Consider the following 17262-nt stretch of genomic DNA (forward strand, 5'->3'; position numbering starts at 1 on the left):
GCTCATTGGTTGAAAATTGGTTCTAACTGCCACAGCCAATGGCGTGTTTTTTTTTTTTAATGCCAGTGCATTCACAGAGAAGGGGGAGGGATAATGGTTTGATGATGGTTCAACCAGTGTTGTGGTTTGGTGGTGTTTGTTGCTGTAATTTTTCTCTTGACCGTTGAAAGTCCGAAATTACTAATCGTACTTTTAAGTAACTGACTGCTTCGTTGGAGCGACTCGCAAACTTTTATACGCAGTGTGACCCAGTAACAGAGAACTTTACAATGGACTATTGCCCTTTCTCCTGGTTATTCCAAAATATTTGCTGGAGAAAAAAAAAGAGCAACAGTGATCGACTCAAGCATGTGGCCAGGCGTTGCAGTTCTACACTCCGCAGAGCCACCTTGTGTCCACATGACAGTACTACAATCCGACGAGTCCCACAAAACATGACACTGCAATACACAAGACCTCGAACGTAATTATGGCTTGTAGTGAGTCATATATAATTTTAGTTTACTTTTGAAGCAGCCTGTTCCAGTCCACAAGACAGAGTATACACGTGATTTTAAATTATGCCATTAACTGAACAGTGTTTTGGATAGTAAACACTAAACCAAAACTCTTGCGTGATATCTGCAGAATCAGAATCAGGATACATCTTTGTTTAGATACAAACTTAGTTTGAAAATATCACTTTGTAAATATTACTGCCTGTCATTGGGATCACGATGTTAAGCTTTCTACTTTCGTGTGCAGGATCTGGAACAGACGACACGGTGCAATTTGGACAAGGCAGCGGCATTTTAACAGCATTTTTTATTCCCAAAGTACGAAACAAGAAATATTTACGAAACTGAACGATCAAAATAAAAGTGAGCGGGGAAAGTTATGTCCATGGATTGGGAGGGTTCACCGGGCATCAAACACGACCACTGGAATTAAAGAGTCAAGGAATTCAAACGAGCAAAAACGCTCAACCTCACATCATCACAGCATCATCACAAAATGGGGGCCACAGATGCAATTACGTAGCTGAAATGCAAAGTAATGTATATTTTTTTCATTTTTTAAATAATTATTTTTAACATTCCACTGCCAAATACTAAGATTTAGCCTATATCTACACATACAGCATTGTCCTATGTTAACAAGCAAAATGTCTGGCACATTAGGCTAGGCCCTGATCACATTCTGAATCTTTTTTGCATTAAATAAATTTACATACTAACATTTACATTATCTCCATAAAAGTGGTTATGTTCCTAGGTAAGGCCTTTGTGGTTTTAACAGTATACAGTACTTATAAAAGTAAAAGTCCCTTTTACACACTACTTGTTGAGGAATATTTGTAGAGTCACCAAATTTTCAAATTCAGAATGGCCCAAATATAAGTCCATCTTTTTAATCAGGGATTTTGAAGTAAAATGGATCACACTAGTATGAGCGAGCGGGGTTCAAATTCATTCGAATAACACCAACTGTTGAGTTGAGAGAAACAGAAAGCGCACGAGCAGTTAGTTCTTCATTGCAACCGATATTTACGACAGTTTGAAAATGGCAACTTTTCCGTTGTAGGTATCAATAATTATGTACGTACCTCATCTTCGAACCTTATATCATGTGGAAAAAAAGGATACATCTTTTTGTTCTTTTCTTGTACATTATTCTGTAACCGCACTCCCTACATCTGATGGGATCTCTGGCTTTGATTTCGTTCTCTGTGTGACATTCTGTCGGGACAACACCAAAGCAGCATTGCAGTTTGTTGGTGACAGGTCAAAAGAAAGAGACAAGCAAAGCATGCCTATTTCAGGAGTCAAATCACTTCAGTAGCACTGAAACCAGAGACACACATCAACTCGCAACATGGTATGTTGACAACTACGTTAGCTAATGCTACGTTACCTCCGCATATGTAAATCATGGGTTGCTGTTTAGGCGGTGGCAGATCTTTTTGAGGATCCATATTCGATTCTGTGAAACAAAAAATCAATTTCAGGTCACCCAGAGATGAAATAAGCATCGCAATTACCTTTGCTAGCTCAAATCTAGTCTAATTTATGCTTCAGAATAGGCTGAACGCTGCATGGACCACCATGACGAAGTTAGCCAACTAGCAACCGCTACCTCTCATCACACAAGAACAGAAAGCCAAATATCTCGTCTTGGCTTAAATATCATATTTGAGACCACGTAACTTGTGACCAAGTCATATACGTTGGTCGACAAATCTACGGTACCTAAAACCTTCCAAACTCACCTCCTTTTTTCACAGATTATTTGCCTTGTGTACCTCCTGGAAAGGCACGCACGCGCAATCCGAAAACAACGTGTGAGAAACACGACTCCGTATTGGCTTTCAATAAGCTCTACCACGATTGGTCAAAATACACTGATTACATGAGAATGGTGTACTTGCAAATTGGAATACATCGCCCATTGTCGTACATATACCATACGGAAGTGCCAAAGCAACGCTTAAAAAACAAGTTTCTACGAAGTATAGAAGAAAATGTAAACGATTTATTAAACTTTCAGTGCATGTCTTGTAACCGCTAGGTGGCAGCAGCGGCGCATTTCCCAGCATTTACTCTGACCTGTTTATTTATCTGACTTTCTATTACAACACAGATGTGTTCAGTAAATCATACTGCAGACTAGAGCTCTATAGATACGATGTCTAATGCACTGACGATTGTGATCAGATTCAAGAGTAATCTGAGAGTCATCTCAAGGTACGAAGAACACCAGCTAATCTGAATTCTGTAGAGATCAGTTGTTGTTACAGAACCCAGAGTGTCTTGTCTCTGGTTTTCTACCAGCCCACATACCACTGATGAGACTGTGAGAGGTGACAGTTGTTGCGGCAGATACTTCTGTAAGAAGTAGTATGCTTCAACATTCAGGGTTGGGGTGGGACTGGCATTATGCATTCCCATTTTTTTTCTTTTTTAAATTATATCTTATTTTGACAATGTTGTAAGTACTCACCATAACCTAAAAAAACCTTTTCCCATCACAGTCAGAGTCATTAATGCATCAAGTATTGATAGATTTTTGTTGATTTTCATCGTCACAAAATTGGCCTACTGAGACACCAGAGTGATGAGGCCCACGCGTCCTGCAGTCATGTTACCATGGGCTATGTACCTGCACCTCACAGTCACAGAGAACCTCATCTCCCGTTCCCACAAACCGACAGCAGTACCAGGATAAAACAAATTCAGGGAAAAGCAGGGATTAAAACATTCCTGGGTTGTGGCCGACGGCGATGGCGGTTTCACGTCCGGGCGTCTGGGAGTGTCATCCGTCAGCGTCTCATCTCCAGGAACGGCTCTCAATCACTGCCTCGGAACCTGCTGTGTGGGCCTGCAGAATGAGACCGGCGCTGTCTATCACGCTGCTGAGGTCACGCCGTGGGGGGGATGGGGGGAGGGGAGCGCTGAGGGCACTCCGCTGACCACTAAACAAAATGTCTCTCAAAATGACCCCAAACCACCAAACAAAACAGCATTCGCTGGGAGCTGCTGCTATCTTTAAGTCGTTGTCTGTCTGAACACCGTTCCAGGTGCCATCAATCTTTCATTTCCACTGGAAGGGAAGCTGTCCCTCCTGTACCTAAAATAATAGGTATTATGTCATGCAAGTATGAGGGATATGTAAGCACCCACATGCACACACTTACACACACACACCCATGCACAGACACACACACTCATGCACATTCACACACACACACACACACACACACACTCATGCACACACACACACACACACCACACACACACACTCATGCACATGCACACACGCATCCAAATACACATCCACATATACACACAGAGACACACGTACACACAGACACACATGCACACAGACACACACACATTCAAATGCACGTAAACATATACAGAGACACACAGGCAGACGGACATGCACACACACACCACACACACACCGGGGTGTTCAGCTGCTCTGGAGTGATTTACATTGCTGTCACATGCTCTAATGGCTGTGTGGGGCTCGATGAATATTACTGCCACCATTTCAAGGCACAAACTCGGAATTTGTCATTGATCCTGTGCCAGTTCCCTTGGATATTTTGGATGACCTTTTTCCTTCGTGACGTAGAAGCGATGCTTCTAATTTTAGATTTGTCACACAAGCGGAAAGCTCACACAACATTGCTTTATAATCACTATTCAATAAACCTGGGAAGGGAATGATCCAATAAGGAAAAATGGCAACACCTTTTTTCATAAGAATCGCAGGAAGATAATAATAATTCTGGGCCTGATGGTTTGTTGGAATGTGTTTCCTGTTCCCATAATGGATGCAAACATTCCCCATTGAAATGAAATAGAGAAGAGACTGCTGGTGGCTCCCTCTGATCGCACCTTGCCCCTTGACCCCTTAGCACATGTCACCCAAGCAGCCAATCAGAAGCTGGGGAACCCTGCTGAAGAAACCAGACCTCCTCCTGAGAGGGCATCTGGTCGGCCATATGAGGTCATAAAGGAAGCAATAACGGTGGCGAGGGAGCGGAGATGAGACTGTCTCACTCTGTGGTGCTGACAGGGAAGCCTCCAGACTCTCAGTGAGTCCAGCAAAAACGGTGGCTGGGGTTTCATCAACAAACACTGCCCAGTCACCCTTTATAATAAGGTTCATGAATTGGCATTAGCTAATGTAGTTGTTAACATGAATTAATTATGGACAAATACATGAATTAAGCATGAAATTAACTTTTCATTAGTTAATGCATTTGTTAACAACTAATATATTTGTTACATGATATTTATACATTAGCAAAACATAGGATGAACTTATTTAACCAAATTAACAAATACATTAACTGACTTTTTCATTCCAATATGAATTAGCGATAACTGATGTAGTTGTTAACACAAATTAGTGACGTACAAATACATTAACAGAGTTGTACAGATGAACTGCTCAGTAGTAGTTAATTAACAACCACACTAGTTCATGCCAATTCATGGAACCTTATTGTAAACAGTTACCTGCTGCTCTTTTGGCTTTATGGCATCTGTGATAAGGGTGTATGTAATAAGAAATTTCATTCGCTGCACTAAAAATGTTGTAGTACTCTTGATTAATGCGTGTTATTGTTAGAAATGAATCTATCACCTTACTGACAGTCTCTTTGTCGGTGCAGAGTGAGCCGTTGTATGCCTTCACCACTGCACGATCCATATCCACCTCCCCGGGAAATGATCTCTGCGGTTCGGCCCCAACAGACGCGTTTACAGAAGGGGGGGGGGTTGTAGAGAGGCTGGTGGTCCCGAGGCTAATGAATGAGGTGCTTATGCTTTCTGTTTCTCTCTGTCATCAGAGGGCATTGTTCACTCGCTGCCTGAAGTGCTGCTCATTTGAGCTTAATTAGGTGTGTTGGCCCTACCAACAGCCTGTACAACAGCCTGTGCAACAGCGATGTGGTTCAGTGATGAAGTGGAGGAGAAGTTAATAAGGTTTTTTTAACAAAATAGATTGGGTGAGGAAATCAGTCAGATCTCTGACAGGTTAGATGCAATGCCTGGAAGGCACAGAGTGTCCCCTTCGAGATCTTTCGGGGCTTTTTTTCCCTCCTGGGCTCTACACAATGGACTGGCGGCTAGATATGAAGTCCTAGCAGCGCAGTGTCAGGGAGGGCCCCGTCTGTGATTGATTTTCATAAATAAAAACCAGCCTGGCGGCCATCTCCTTCCCTGCAGACACGCCTACGTACCGAAAAGAGCCAAAGACCCCAAGAAGAGCTGAGACGGTCTTCTGCTTGTGCGTGCTCAGCCTCTGGGCCGGTAACGCCAACCAGAGAAACATCTGGTCACAACTGGAGTGAGTCCATCCTGGCCTTCTCTTCCTCTGGTGTCATTTGGAAGAGAGAGAGAAAGATGAGGAAACAGACACATCTACAGAGAGAGAGAGAGGGCAGAGAGGACTGAGACAAGTCTCTTTGAAGTACATTAATAAGAAGCATCTGATGGAAAAGAAAAACTGGATTAATAATGGTTTCCTGACATCATCTTGTTCCCAGAAAAAGGACAGACAATGTCTTTGGTCTCACACAACAGTTTGGGTTTTGACCAGAGAAACCCCCCCCTCTCTGGTGAAAACCTCTTCTGAGCAACCACAAGTACAACTAAAGAGAGCTTCTCAGGGGCCGCATGGGGGTGGTGGGGTGGTTGAAGGGCCGCAGAGATGACCTGGGCCGGGGGCCAACCTGGGCCCCTCAGGAAGAGAAGGAACCAAATAGGAGGGGACCATCCTGCCCACTCACTAAGCGGAGAAAAGAGAAAGTGATCTCTGTACGTGGTCCGTTTAAAGTGTCTCAGAGGAAGCATGCTGATCTAGGATCAGATTGCCCCTGTTCACATTATACCCTTATCCACTGTGAGGTAAAAGGCACATCTGACCTCAGATCAGTCCTGGCAGTGAGTGTGCAAGTGTCGGGATGAAGGCAGAAGTGTCACTGAATTAAAAAGTCCAGTCAGCGTGGCGCTGTAATTATGTGTACCCAGCCACACTGCAGTACTGTGAAAATCCACACTTTCTCAAATCCTCCCTCCAACCCTTCAACTTCTTTGTGACACACAGCCAGGAATAGAGGTACTGTGCTGTCGGCTGTCTTTATTTAGAAATATAGGAGAGGGGGGTCTGTGTGAGATAGCTTGTGAAGAGGACATTGTGTGCCAAAATGTACTCCTTTTTTGCAGAAGTTGTCACCTACCCCTGATTGTGATTACTGTCGATATCATTAGTATATCATTGGATGACTGTAATTACGAGAACAATGAGTAAGGTGGAGAAAGTGTGGAGTTCTTATACAGTATGTTTCTTTTCTTTAGATGGAAAAAAGCTTGAGAGAATCACTGACAGTAGACAAGGGAGGGGAAAAAAGAACAGAGGCGGAAAGAAAAGAGGATTTAAAGACAAAGAGAGGAGAGAAAGATGAGCACAGAGCTGGGCTTCATTTCTGAGGACATGTGTAGGAGATGGTTATATTGAGGTTGGAGTCAGATCAGTATTGTAATTGTAGACGTGAAAGTGGGTTTCTCTTTTCCAGATACAGGCCCCCCTCTCCGCTCCTCCTGGAGGACTCAAAGGCTGCTCGGCTTTTACGGAGGGTCTGTAGTGGTTTAGTTTCTGCCATTTGACCAAAAAGCACTGCTTGCATATTCCCCTTGCGATTACTGGAAACACTGTGTGTGTGTGTGTGGGAGAGAGGGAGTGAGAGAGAGAGGGAGAGAGAAAGAGAATATACAAGAATGTGTGTAAGTGTGTACATATGTTTATGAACATGGCGTATATACAGTGCAGTGCGTAAGTATTTGGCCAGTGACCCAGTTTGTTTTTTCGCTCTGTACTCCAGCAAGCAAACCGTTCAAACAATCACTATGTGGTTAAGGTGCAGACTTTCAGCGATAATTTACATCCGTATTGGGTGAACTGTGGAGCAATTACGGCCTTTTTTATAGATAGTCCATCAATTATATGGGACCAAAAGTAATTAACCAAAAGACAAATTAACACAAACTGAAGTGAAGTCATCATATTCAATATTTTGTTGCAAATCCTTTGCAATCAATGACTGCCTGAAGTCCACGACTCACCCTCATACATCACCCGATACTGGATATCTTCCCTGTTGATTCTCTGCCAGGCCTGTACTGCAGCCCTCTTCAGCTCCTGCTTGTTTCGGGGGCTATTTGTATTCAGTCTGGTCTTCAGCAAGTGCAATGCATGCTCAGTTGGATTAAGTTCAGGTGATTGACTTGGCCGGTCAAGAACATTCCACTTTTTGGCCCAAAAAAAGCTTTCTTTATTTTTATAAACTATAACCTGGTAATTCTATTCTTTCCATGTGTTTAGATCTTGTGCTGAACACTCTGAGGTTATGCTGGCATAGTCTTCTCTTGATGGTTGTCTTTGATACATCTGCTACATCCTGGAGAGAGTTCTTGATCTATTGAACAGATACAAAGTGTTACAACAGTTTTTGTTCACCATTCAAAGGATTCTTCTGTCATCCACGACACTGGTCTTCCATGGTCTACCGGGACGTTTGCCATTTCTGAGCTCATCAATGTGTTCTTGCTTCTTAATAATGTACCAACCAGTTGATTTTGACACACCTCATTTTTTTCCTATGTCTGATTTATTCTGATTTTTCAGCCTAATGATGATGTATTTTCCTGGCATTGACACATCGTGTTGTCTAAATGTAGATGGACCCTTTTGCTCACTCTTTTTAATGATGAAACTTAACACACCTCTCTGAGAAACATTTGAGTAGCCAATTGTCCCATTACTTTTGATCCCCGAAAATGTGGGGGGTGGGGGGACTATGTATAAAAATGGCCATACACTCATGTACAGACCCCATTTTTCTTCATTTCCCATAGTTTTATGCATCATGATCAAATTAAATTGAGTGACATTTAATAGTATGGATGTATGCAAAAATCTGTGGCGTTATGGTATTGGAACATAAAAAACTAATCCTATGCATCCACCGTAAAACCACCATTACCGCAGTAGTAAGTAGTTGCATCATACATTCTAGTTTCTCTTTTAACCCTTTAAGGTGTAGGCTCACAATTATGTGATTACAATGTTCTTAACTGACCATTCCATCGCTGATGTCAAGACTGGCCATTGAAAGCAATTGTGTTCTAGAACACTGACTTAGAATAAAAATAAAAATAAAAGAAAACATTCCAAAATCCCTTCAAAGGGTTATGGAATGGATAGAGTGCAGACCACAGTTTGTCAGGTATGTTTGTCAGTTTTGTACATTCTATTCCCCAATGACTGCTGTCCAAAGACGCAAAGCTTAATATGATGAAACCAGGAATTGGGACTGAGTTTTGGGGGGCAGCCTTTGTCACAGTTGCTATGTGAGCCCCTGCAGCCATTTTTGATTTACTTTTTTTTTTTTTGCTGCTTTCTCTTTGTCGTCATGACAATGACTGTTGTGGTTCTTTTAGCATATTCAATTCTTTACAGATGTAGGGGGGCACTAGTAAGAAATATTCCCTGTCATGGCCATCAAACCACATAATGACAACAAGATGTTCCGCAATAACTAATCCCCATCTACAGTCACTTCAATTGACATTTGTTCCAGCATTGTCGCAGCATTTTTGAAAGTCATTCAGAGAAAAACAAACAAAACACATAAATCATTAAAAAGCACACTTCAGAGATTATAAAAAAAGAACTACGTTTAAAATAACTGTCTTCGGTTGTAATGTTGTATTACTGAAGGCCAGCCTGTTGAAATTACAGTAATAAAATCAAGAGGATGCTTTTGTCTTTGCAACGAAAGGAATCTGAGAAAAGCCGCCGGGGGAAGGGATTGGATTGATTTTAGCGTCGCATTTCTTGCCGAGTTCTCATGCGTCGCGTGGAAGAAATGCGTTTGGTGTGTAAACTGACTCGTCTTACAGGCAAGCGGGCGGCAGCTAACGGGAAGAGTTCAGTTCTGAAGGGTTTGTATTTTCGCATCACGCATGCAGGAGATTTTAAACAGACCTCCGCAGGCCTGGAGCTCTCCGCTCGGCCGCTCTCATTCGGCTCGATACTCCGTCGTCCACAGGTACGGTCTCTGCGCACAGGAACTCGTTCTTACCGCCCGCGAGAGGCTACATTCGTCATGGCGGGGCGAATCCATCTTCCCTAATCTGAAATCCATACGGGGACGGCCCACGCCATTCGTCTGGCAGAGTAAATGGCGATTAGGCGCTCTGCCTATTTGTTTTCGGCCGTTCCTGTCCAATAAATGTTACAGAAATGAGGCCTTGCACTTGCCCCCTCCGGGATAACATCCAGTCCCTGATGCGCTATGAGACTCATTCTATGGATCTCCTCGGAGGGGTCATGACTAAGAACGATAGAGGAATAAGGCAGGGAACTAAGAACAGCCCGTGTATAAGGGGGTTATGTGCTGCATCATTGACGCTAGACCGGCCAGAGGAGGTAGGTAAGACGGTGCCATATATCATAGCACTTAGGCAAGAGGCGCATTTCACGGCCTGGATATTTATCATTTGCCTGCCTCTCAGGGCGCCATTCTCAGGGTCTTTTAAATTGGTGCCATGCCATCCATCAGCAGAGTGGATGTTTTATTCGCCTCAATTGACTGATTCAGGCCAAGGCAAAAAAAAAAAGAAAAAAAAGTGTCGGTTAATGTTATGGACATTTTTTAATATCACATTAATTTTGCTCTAGGGATTGAGTGATGGGCACAGCAATAAACAGTGAAAGCGAATGAATCCCGCTTACAAACACGATCCCAGTACCTACGTGCCAGTCCTCGTCCTTGTTATTTCCTGGCCTGTTCCCGGCACCGACTACCAGGCAATCTCTGGACTGGACCCAGGCTGACATTTAGATGAGAGTTGATTGATTAAACCTTTGCTGGAGGGCATAGCCTTGACACAGTAGTTTGTGAATAGCACACTCTCCCAAGAAGGTATGGTTTGGTGAAGATGATTTGGGCCTTTGCAGCCAGTGCCTCAGTATCAGTTGGCTTAAGAGCTACAAGTGTACAGAACATTACAGAAAGGCCCCCTCAGCCAACCTCACTGAGTGATACAGAGACACAGAGGGGACCTTCCTCTACGACACGGGGAGGCAATCCCTAGTCCTGGGGTGCCTGGGCTTTTGTTCCATCCAAACCTTTAACTATTGTATTCGCCCTTTAACCCCTTTAATGTTTTGGATTAGAATGTTCTTTAAATCTGAAATGTAACCCTTTGAAGAGTATTTGGAATCGGTGAAAGTCGGTGTTCCAAAACTCCATTGCTTTCAATTACCAGTAGTGATCATTACATCAGCATTAGAGTGTTCAGAACATTCTAATCACTTAATTGGTCAAGATGTAGGATCACAGTTATGGGATTATAATGTTTGCAATTGTTCTTAATTAGAATGTTCTTCTCATGCTGATTTCACTGCTTTAACACTGCTGGTAATCGAAAGCAATGGAGTTCAAGAACACAGACTTAAATTTTAGAAGAATAAAAACTGCCTCAGCATTTTAACCTACTGAATGGTTTTTTTTGGTATAAATCAGTGTTCTAGAATTTCATTTTTTTCAGTTACCAGTAGCAGTTGTTACACCAGCATTAGGATGTTCAGTGAAGAACATTCTAATCACCCGTTTGTGATCTTACACCTTAAAGGGTTAATAATCCATCAAACTCACAAGGTCAACCTCAGATGGAACAGAAAGCAGAACCATGACTGGCAGTCCAGGGCCTGGGTTGCCTACCATTGTGCTGAGGGATTATCCGTCAGTAGCAGTAAGACAAGGGTGGTGACACTGCAGAAAAGGCTGACTATTCTGGATGTAATTTTCTATATCTGTGACATGCATGAGTGTAACTGTGTGCTAAAGAAGAAAGTTCACTTTTTATTGGTCCCTGTGGCCCGCTTCTGAGTGTAGAGACATTTTTACCTTCCATTTCCCTGTTTAGTTCCTTTAGGTGAAGAACAAAAAAAAAGTATATATGTATATAAGGGGGAAACCAAGTTATCTTGTCCATTTCAAACATGTATTAACAAGCAATCGGAAAAACACATTACAGCCATACCGTGATAATCAGGAACCTTTTTTTTTTTAACATTGGAAACAAACGAGCGCTCATGCTTATTTCAAGTATACCTTTTCAGTATTTATATCCGTTTTAAGCATGCAGAGGAGACTTTCATGAATTCAAACAACCAATCACATCCGAACAGTTCCAAACAGCCACCCAGCCAATGGGACGTGGGGCCACATGGCTGGGGGCTGCAGAGAAAATGGCAGACTAATAAGAATGGAATCCGAGGCAGCATGTGTTTAACATTGCCCAGCTAACGCACTGGATTTAGATCCAAACTGTGGAGCTTGTGAAGTTATATTACCAAATGATGTTTTTAATCGGATCAAAAAAATTTTTTTGAGCGAGAGGGAGAAAAAAGAAACATGCAGACCAGATAAAGACACAGATGTGGGACGTTTTGAGACGTCTCCTTTGAACTTTTCCTCTTTTGCAGTCTCTGCAGGGTTCAGAACTGCTACAAACCCCAGGACACACAAGCATCTGAACTTCTCGACAGTAAGTGTGTGTTCACCTGGGCGCACAGACAGGTGCTTTAAGAGTGTAGTTTATACTTTAAATGCAAAACAGAAAGAATGCCTTTTCTAACATATGTCTAAACATGTGGCCTATATCACAAAAATATGGGATCTCAAATAAACTTGCTACACTTATTATATAGCATCGACAGTAACATTGAAAGGTCACCACGTTTAAATTGAGGGGTCTTTCCAGGAATTTATAAAAACAGGTGCTTTATTTTCCGGTGATTAATGTTTTATTCTCTGGCGATTAAAAAAAACAAAACAGGCAACATGTACAGAATGGGAGCATATTTGGGCTAAAATACCAGGAAGAATATCCAAACTCAACAGTTTGGTAAAAATAAATGTTGCCAATTTGTTAAGAATCACAATCGGACAGATCGTGTGAATGTAATTGCCACGGTGACAGGTTGTGAGTTGTGTATCTCAGGACAAACTCCCTGTTGGATTAACTGATTACAGTTACCCAGAACAGCGGAAAACTGCACTCTTCTCTTCTAACCAAGTGCACATCCTGTACATGCAGCCTGCTGAAAGGACAGCTGTCAAAACAAGTTCTCAAGCGTATGGAATAATTACAATTAGGAATATTGCTGCATTTCCCGTATAAATAGAGTAAACGTTCTGCTCTTTATTACATTCTGACAAAAGTTCTCAGGGCGGTGAAGAACAGGGAGACAGTAAATCTGAGCGGTTCCAGGGATGGCAGATAAAAACCCTCCGAGAGAAACTTGGATTCCTGACACAATCAAAGTCATCTGCGTCTTATCACGGCGAGTCCTTTAAACAGACACAGCTGGGGGGTTTGTGACAAGCAAAATCCAACCCCCCCCTTCAAAGCCCTTTCAGTCTGGCCGCTGTCTTCCGGTGGGGGTGGGGGGTCGGGGGTGGAGGGGGGGCGAGCGGTTCTGAAACAGGGCTGGTTCTCATCACCCTGAGAATCCAGTGTGAGCAACAACAAAGAGGAGCCTCAGGGCTGCAGGGCGTCTCCACTGCCACATCTGCAGAGAGGCGTCCTGCCCGGGACCCCCATCTCAACATCATTCCAACCCACACCCCACACCCCTTCCTTCCAGAACAACAGGTGTGTTTGACCCTTCGCCACCGTTACACGTTCTATTGACCTTTACCCAAAATCGCTGGTGGGGTTGGCCTTGGCCCCTCTCCCAAAATCGCAGGTGGGGTTTGGCCCACTCCCAAAATCACAGGTGGAGCTGGCCTTGGCCCCTCTCCCAAAACCACAGATGGGGTTGGCCTTGTCCCAGAACTGCAGGTGGGGTTGGCCCTCTCCCAAAATTGCAGGTGTGGTTGGTCCACTCCCAAAATCACAAGTGGATTTGACCCCCTCCTACAAAAACCATGGGTGAGTTTCTCACCTCCCCACCACAACAGATGTTCCTGACCCTCTCCCAGAATCGCAGGTATTTCATGCTGTAGAAGTCCTTCCCTTACACCCTGGACCACAGAGGTCAGTCCTAAACCAAGACTAAGCAGAAAACCACTGTGCAATACAAAAGACGAGCTGGGGGTCTTATCAAAACCTCGAGAGGTCAAGGCACTTGACAAAAGGGAATAGCGCAAGATTTAGGAGGGGGGTAGATGTTTGCTTGCTCAGAAACATTAGTGGGTCAGGGGTAAGTCCTTTGTGATTACTACCTGAGCCTGCTGGCAACCCTGTGCTACGGATGGAGTAGGGAATGGTGCAACCGGGCCTAAAACCGGAAAAATCAAGTAGACAAGTGCATGCTTTCCTTTCATAGAGACAAATGTTGTTGAAGAACATCACTAGCCTTTTATATATTTACACCATAGACTATATATGTACATACGCCATTCACAGGCTGTTGGATTCTGCTGCTGGTACAAATCTCCATTTGGGATAGAAGCGAACGGGGACGAGCCCCCCGGCTGGGGCTCACAGGTCGGCCGTGGTGGAGACCTGGGACAGCCGAGGGTCCGAGTCCACCTCCATGCGGTAGTGGTACCCCTCCAGCGCCTCCCTGCAGGCGTCCCGCGTGTCGAACATCCACCGCTTGATGCCCTTGCGGTTGAGGTAGAGCACGAAGAGGAAGACCACCCCGACGAAGCCCAGCACCACGCCCAGGAAGACGTAGGAGGTCTGCAGGGCGAGGTCGGCGCCCTCGCTGTCGCCCTCGCTCTCGTCCAGGCAACCGCCCGCCGCCCCGCCCGCCTCCAGGAGGGTGGAGTTCCGCAGCTCGGGCGGCCAGGCGCAGGCCAGCCCCTCCGCGTCCGCCGCCCGCTCCCGCGAGCCGTTCAGCCAGCGGGCGAGGGGCAGGCCAGCGCAGGAACAGGACAGGGGGTTGTGGGCCAGGAGCAGCCGGGCCTGGGGGACCCTCTCCAGCTCCCCGAGGCTCTCGCCCCGGAAGGTGCGGAAGGCGTTTCGGCTGAGGTCGAGCTCCTCCAGGCGCTCCAGGCCGGACAGGGTGCCGTTCCGCAGCGCCGCCAGGGAGTTGTTGGCCAGCAGGAGGCGCCGCAGAGCGGGGAGGCGCCGGAAGGTGTCGGAGGGGAGGGCGCCCAGCGCGTTGCTGGACAGGTCGAGTCCCCGCAGGGCGCTCAGGGCGCCCAGGCGCAGCAGGCGGGACAGGTCGGAGCCCGCAGAGGGGTCCCGGAGGGCGCGGCTCAGGTTCAGCTCCCGCAGCGTCCGGCCCGGCGGAGTCAGGGCCTCGGGGTGGATCACAGCCAGGCGGTTACTGCTCAGGTCCAGGGAGAGGAGGCTGTGGAGGCCAGAGAAAGCCTGGGACTCCAGTTCTGTGATCCTGGGGAGGGAGGGGGGGGATGGGTGGGACAATACTCAGCAGGTTATGGCTGCAAGCATTCAACCCAAATCCCACCTCTTCACCAAGGCACTCCCACACACATAACAGCAGCCATAGAATATAATAGACATAATAGACATGCTGCTTACTGGGACCCCTAATGAATGTGTAAGTGCCTAGAAATGCCACACGCAAACAACAATCTATAAAGATTGGATAATATGAGGTAAGCTGTCATATTATATCACACAAAAGGCTCTGATAATATTAGAATGTAGGATAGAAATTGAATGTGGACAGAGTAACACCATAAACACTGAATATGTAAATACCTAACATAAATAAAAAAACAACATACAATATGCCAACTGCCAACTATGAAATGTAAGAAAATCCATTCTAACACTTATTTGAATAGTCAATCATTTTTTATAATTGGGTTTACTACACAAATAAAGTCCAGAATAATAATACTGTCTGGAGCGGCATGCTTTCAAGACTCGGTTTTCCCGACGGTGGTTAGGTTCAGCCGTCGGTCATTCAGGTCTGTTCTCTTACCCGTTGTTGCTCAATGACAGCGTGGTCACGTTATCGAGTCCTTTGAATGACTCAGATCCGATTCGACTTATGTGGTTCCCGGTGATGAAAAGATTTCGTGTGTAACCGGGGATCCCGGTCGGAATGTGTCGCAGGTCCTTGGAAACGCACTTAACAGTTTGCGCTGCTTCTGAACATTCACAGCGCGCTGGGCACGCCGCGTGCAGGACTGAGGCGTGGAGCAGCCCGCAGAACAGGAGCCAGGAAAAAACCATCATTTTGGAAAAAACTGTTAAAAATACAATGGCAGTCCCAATGACTTGATTTGAACAAGTCCCAAGAGTAATCTGAATAATAGTTCGTTCGCGAATGCAAAAAAGTACCTTCATCTAACTTAAAAGAAAAATAAGTTCAATCCGGTCGTTTTTGCCATGCGACCAATAACTACTCTAATGACTGTTATTTGTCCTCCTTCGACCTGTAATGTTTAACAAACAAATATCGTGGGAATTCCGGGCGTCCGGTCACGCTTCTTCCCACAAAACTGCCCCCTTAATACATGGGACGGCGTGATGTGAACTTTCCTTTTTTCTCGAACAAGTAAAGCCAAACAAGAGGTCGTGTTCCCCAGTGTGTTCCGTGGTGTCAGCTTGCCTTTGATGTCGTCGCCGACCTTGCGCGGGTTATGCACGACCAGTGTGTTCAGCGGATCTCCCTGCGAAAAGGCGACTGTAGGCTCTCACGACTGTTTAGTCCCATGAAATTAAAACGGTATCACCTCGCACAGTCGCCAACGCTAGACATGCGGAGGAGGGACCGCCCGGTTCTCCGATCCTGTAGCGTACCCTGTACCGCTTTTCTTAAAGAAACACTAATCTCACCAGTGGTGCTATGATAAATCTTACACAGACATGTTTACACAGACTATTTATTATTATTCTTATTATTATTATTATTATTATTATTATTATTATTATTATTAATTTATTATTATTCAATTTTTAAAAATTATTATTATTGTAGTAGTAGTAGTAGAAGGCTTGTAGTAGGTAGTAGTTTTAACTATGTAGTTCATGCGTTTCGTAATTAGACTATTGGATCATGATTACCACAAGGCATTACAGACCACAGCCACATCAAATTTCCTAATGTCTTGGGCGCTCGTTTTCCTGTTAGAAATTGGGTGCATTTGACTTTGGCTTTCCCCTGCCAGGTAATTTTGGCAAGTAGGATAATAGAGACCAAATGTGATTCTACTGTCTCAAAACTGACCTTGCGCTTTTCTTTCAAGTAATTAGAATTGTAGTAATATATGACTAACAAGAGACAGTGTCATAAACGGGAATGAAATGTAATGATGGCAGGGGTATCTCATTTCAAAAGAACAGTTCTTAATTAGCCCCTTACGTATTGCCCCTTTTCTTGACACAAGCTTAAAAATTACCTAAAATTAAGTGGTTACTATTCTTGAACCCTTTTGAGTACAGGCATACTCCTGGTCTTTTCTGAAAGCTGTGCAAAAGTCAGAATTATTCCAAATATTATGAGAACAAAGTTACAGAAGCTCAACACAGTGAAAGTGGAAGCTTTTTTTTCTCATTGAAAAGATTTACTGTATTTGACTGGATACAGATTATTGTAGCTGTGGCTGGTGCGCTTAGAAACACAATGGACCCACGTCACAATACTGGACAAATCCCCTTTCAAATTTGAGGACAATATCTCCAACCATTAACCTATGTTTTTAATCTTTTTCCAAAAAGGACACATGGAAACTAAATGATAGTATGGGTCTCATGAAATGTAAAATAC

At 44.4% G+C, this 17262-nt stretch overlaps 2 protein-coding genes across 2 annotated transcripts; both read right to left on the reverse strand.

Moving 5' to 3' along the window:
• Positions 1 to 785: 785 nt before the first annotated feature.
• polr2k (RNA polymerase II, I and III subunit K) lies at positions 786 to 2375 on the reverse strand. Its single transcript, XM_061256470.1, has 4 exons — positions 2249 to 2375; positions 1894 to 1962; positions 1626 to 1718; positions 786 to 920 (listed from the first exon to the last, which is right to left on the reverse strand). Exons 2-4 carry the CDS (start codon positions 1952 to 1954, stop codon positions 898 to 900), a joined length of 177 nt encoding a protein of 58 aa, XP_061112454.1. The 5' UTR covers positions 1955 to 1962; positions 2249 to 2375; the 3' UTR covers positions 786 to 897.
• A 9277-nt stretch (positions 2376 to 11652) lies between these two features.
• LOC133138007 (trophoblast glycoprotein-like) lies at positions 11653 to 15792 on the reverse strand. Its single transcript, XM_061256464.1, has 2 exons — positions 15472 to 15792; positions 11653 to 14913 (listed from the first exon to the last, which is right to left on the reverse strand). The coding sequence occupies exons 1-2, from the start codon at positions 15726 to 15728 to the stop codon at positions 14052 to 14054; spliced, it is 1119 nt and encodes a 372-aa protein (XP_061112448.1). The 5' UTR covers positions 15729 to 15792; the 3' UTR covers positions 11653 to 14051.
• Between the last annotated feature and the right edge of the window lie 1470 nt (positions 15793 to 17262).

This window comes from Conger conger, chromosome 9 (genome assembly GCF_963514075.1).
Source record: "Conger conger chromosome 9, fConCon1.1, whole genome shotgun sequence".
NCBI lineage: Eukaryota > Metazoa > Chordata > Actinopteri > Anguilliformes > Congridae > Conger > Conger conger.

Coding starts and splice junctions, on each gene's coding strand:
- polr2k (XM_061256470.1), bottom strand. CDS start 1,954: ATGGATCCTCAAAAAGATCTGCCACCGCCTAAACAGCAACCCATGATT. Junction 1,719..1,893: donor CATGATTTACATATGCGGAG/GTAACGTAGCAT, acceptor TTGTCCCGACAG/AATGTCACACAGAGAACGAA. Junction 921..1,625: donor CAAGAAAAGAACAAAAAGAT/GTATCCTTTTTT, acceptor CTTTAATTCCAG/TGGTCGTGTTTGATGCCCGG.
- LOC133138007 (XM_061256464.1), bottom strand. CDS start 15,728: ATGATGGTTTTTTCCTGGCTCCTGTTCTGCGGGCTGCTCCACGCCTCA. Junction 14,914..15,471: donor CTGTCATTGAGCAACAACGG/GTAAGAGAACAG, acceptor CTCCCTCCCCAG/GATCACAGAACTGGAGTCCC.